This window comes from Trachymyrmex septentrionalis, unplaced genomic scaffold, assembly GCF_001594115.1.
Source record: "Trachymyrmex septentrionalis isolate Tsep2-gDNA-1 unplaced genomic scaffold, Tsep1.0 scaffold161, whole genome shotgun sequence".
NCBI classification, from domain to species: domain Eukaryota; kingdom Metazoa; phylum Arthropoda; class Insecta; order Hymenoptera; family Formicidae; genus Trachymyrmex; species Trachymyrmex septentrionalis.
The window spans coordinates 1,137,274-1,141,292 of NW_017304770.1; the positions used below are offsets into that span (position 1 = coordinate 1,137,274).

General features: G+C 29.3%; 1 protein-coding gene across 1 annotated transcript in view; it reads right to left on the reverse strand.

The window, feature by feature from the left end:
• Nucleotides 1–42: 42 nt before the first annotated feature.
• LOC108746228 overlaps nucleotides 43–4,019 on the reverse strand; it is a 5,937-nt gene continuing 1,960 nt past the window's right edge. Inside the window, exons 6-11 of the mRNA XM_018482864.1 lie at nucleotides 2,926–3,029; nucleotides 2,076–2,317; nucleotides 1,818–1,993; nucleotides 1,116–1,257; nucleotides 699–898; nucleotides 43–318 (exon numbers count right to left, since the gene is read on the reverse strand). Coding sequence (XP_018338366.1) covers nucleotides 96–318; nucleotides 699–898; nucleotides 1,116–1,257; nucleotides 1,818–1,993; nucleotides 2,076–2,317; nucleotides 2,926–3,029 — 1,087 coding nt within the window. The 3' untranslated portion in view covers nucleotides 43–95. The remainder of the gene's footprint in view (nucleotides 319–698; nucleotides 899–1,115; nucleotides 1,258–1,817; nucleotides 1,994–2,075; nucleotides 2,318–2,925; nucleotides 3,030–4,019) is intronic.

A 4,019-nucleotide genomic window follows, 5' to 3' on the forward strand; every position in this document is an offset into this window, starting at 1 on the left:
ATGACTTGTTTAAAGAAATGTGTTGATTCTTACTTTGCTCTTTATTTATTGTTATTTATTTTGTATAGGAAGAATCCTTCAATTTTGTTAAATAATTACATTGTCGTCGTATCATCTTGATACTCTTCTATTAATTCCTCGGATTTTTCCTCGTCGTCCGATTGCGATTCTTCTACAGCAACAATGTCTGGGAAATATAATTTCGATTCTTCAACAGCCTTCTCCAAATTTTCACTTACATGAAAAGGTCCGATTCCAGCGAAGCCCAAAAATGCTTCACAACCGACTTTTTTTACGGTACAGACAAATATTTCGTAACTGTGAAGAAAAAGTAAAGTAAGTTTAGTGCACAAATAAAACTATATAATAATTAGCTTTCTCTTTATAGATATGAAAAAGAGATTAAATACTTAATTTGATGTATTTCACTTTTTTTCAGAACTTGAGAAGATTATTCGAATATATTAATTATATGTGATTGAAAAATTGACAAAGATGTAAAATTTCAATAAAAACATAAGCATATCTACATATATGATATAATAAAGTATTTTAGAAATGGTAATAAATTGATTAGATTTAAATGATAAAACATTAAAGCTTTTAAAAAAATTGCCATAATTTTTAAATTAATTTGCCTTTAAGTTTTAAAAAATTAATTAAATCTTTAAATTTTTAATTAAAATAAAGAAGATTACCCCGTTTTTTCTTCTGTACTCATCTCAAACGCCTCTATAGTTTTGGCAATCATCTTAGCCTCAGGTGGTTTATCATATTCAAATATACCAAAATTGATGACATCATCATCGAACATTTCCAGCACCATTTTTAAATCATTTTTACGCGTATAATCATATTTGAAGACGGTTATTGGTACTTTAGCTATCTTATCTTCGTACTACAGATTAAAATAGCAAATAATATAATTAAATTAAGTAAGTTATAATTAAAACAAATGTTATAACTTATAATTAGAATTATAATTAAGCTATATTTAATTTTATGTACAACTGTAAAGTTATATATAAAGTTATTCTCAATTTAAGTCTTTGAAGAATCTCGGAAAAGACTGCCAAATGTAAGAAATATTTCTCAAATATGTATATTATATTTACCGGATACATTGTATTAGTATAAACAGTGAATATTGTACGAAAAACGATAGCCTTATTTCTGGGATTCGGAGGTGTCCAAATAAAAGGAAACTTTTTATTTTCCTCAGGAACTTCAAAAGCTGGACGATGTTTTCCGGCGTAGCTATATATATAAAATATAAATTGATTATAATAACAATTAAAATTAATTGTTATTATATTATAATTGAACTACTACTAATAATTAATGATTTGATCGTCTATATTATAGGTCTATACTATAGGTGTATTATCTTGACTATGTAAGAATATCATATAAGCTTAGTAAACGAGAATAGATCGAAATAAATTCAAATTTTTAGAAATACGCATTTCCGAACGTTGAAATGAATCTTTTTCAATCCCAATGTATTTTTATTCATTTATAGGAATTGTATAAAGCACGTTTTTATGCTTTCAATTTAAAGAAAATTTCAGTTCTTTAAGTGCATTGTGAATTGCTCAATTCAAAATTTTTTTCAATCCAATTTTAATCTAAAAAATGATAAACCATGAAAGACCATGTCATAAAAGTTAAAGTACACATTCGAATGGATTTAAATGGTTAAAAATTTTAATCCATTTTAATCCATTTTCATTCACTGGAAGGTCACAGAGTTACCTCTAATTAAATTTTATATTAGAAATTTGTGTGTATTAATTAAATTATACTAAAGCTAATACCAATCTTCATTTAAATTGTCTTCCGATTCCGGTACTGTCAATTCATTGAATAAGATATTGCACAGGTGATTATGAACGTCAAGTTGCTTTTTTCCTTCAACAATCTTCAATCGCATAAACATACATTTACCATCAAAGAGCAATTGTTTGCTAGTTTCTGTAAAGCTGTATGTGGACTGCAGCATGTTAAAAAATAGCATAGTAAATTTTTATTAATATTTATGCAACAAGTTACAGTCGAAAAAAATATTAAAATACTTCATGAAGCATTTGCTGGAGCAGATCCGCGTTCATTCGTTTACGTAGTTCTTGTTCCACCATGTAGTTCTCTGGTAGCAATTCCTCGATTAATTCTACATATGGAGGACTCGTTCTCTTATCTCTTCTACGTCCCTCTTCATCCTTGAATATCCAGGGAAACAACAGTAGGCAAGTCTCGTTGCATAACGACGTGATCAGATGCAACATTTCTGCCTCATATCTTGCCTTAGCTTCAGCAACTATATGGCGATTTTGTTATTATATTAAGAGGATGCTGGAGCCGCCTATATTACCGTTAAAACTAGCATTTTTGATGTTTTTATTCCTATTCAATTTCTTCGTAGTGGTTTCATAAAGAATAAAAATTTTTTTTCACGATTAAAATATACATAATAATGCATGTATTTATCGCTAATGTATTTGTGTTCAAAGTTGAAAAATAATAAAAAAATAAAAAATTACAGATTTCTTATCTATTTTACCTTCAGTGTTGGTTGCTATACTGAGATAAAAATGGATACAGAAATCTGTAATTTTTCATTTTTTCCAGCTTTAGACACGAAATACACTAGAAACAAGTACATTATTAGTATATACATTTTAATTGTGGAAAAGAAATTTTTATTCTGTGAAACTATTACGAAGAAATTGGATAGAAACAAAACGTCAAAAACACTAGTTTTATATTGATAAGTGGCTCCAGCATCTCCTGGAGAATAAGCAATAAATACACAGTTCCATGCAACTTCCAATCTAATTCATAATTAATTTTATATATTCGAACTATTACCTCAAAAATAAATAAAAGTTAAAGTGTTTAATACGATAGTACCTATATTTTTTGTACCTTTTCGAGATTTCCTTGCTGTTTCCTTGGCTATTTTCGCCTCCTCCTGGATTTTCAATCGAACTATTTCTTCCGGACTTTTCTCAAAAACATCTATCAAAAATCTATATTTCGAAACAAATAAATAATGAAATTTCAAAGTAATAAAACATTTACATATATGTTACATATAACAAATCGTAGTTTTGTTTGTTTCAAGATTATGTAATATATAATGTAAGATTATGTAATATATAATGTATTATTTTACCGGTAGTCCTTTATGGCAGCGAAGCGTGGTCACTTACATTACAAGACGAGAAAAGATTTAGGGCTTTCGAAAATAAAGTACTTCGAAAAATCATCGGGGCAAAACGCGATGAGGAAACGGGCGAATGGAGAAAATTACACAACGCAGAATTACATCAATTATATAATAGTCCGGATATTATTAATGTCATAAAATCGCGTCGATTAAGATGGGCAGGTCACGCGGCGCGTATGGATGAGAATCGAATTGCATATAAAGTACTAATTGGTAAACCGGATGGGAAAAGACCATTGGGTAGACCAAGACGTAGATGGGAAGAAAATATTAGAATGGACCTTAACGAAATGGGGTACGAGGGTCACAAATGGAGGGATCTGGCTCAGGGACGGGAACAGTGGCGGGATTTGGTATTTGCGGCAATGAGCTTTCGAGTTCCTAACGCCTAATAATAATAATAATAATAACAAATCGTACAACCATTATAAAAGATGATTGACCTCTGTCGATATTTAACAAATGAATTCTTTAATCGGTACATATGTGGCCGACATATTCATAAATCAGGCCTGCAGCCGAATTGCACATTTCGACTGATTGTCACTCCTTTTGTTTCATAGCATTTAGACCACGCGCAGAAATATAAAACGCTCGTACTCAAGAATATTAGTATAATAATATTACTAACTCATACAGGGCTCTATAAGACTATAGGACTTTGAAACATATTGCGTCATTCACATTCACTGTTTACAAATTTTTATTATTATTATTACTATTATTATTATTATTATTATGTTAGAAACTCAAAAGTAACACTTCAAAATAGAATACGTATGTTAATGAA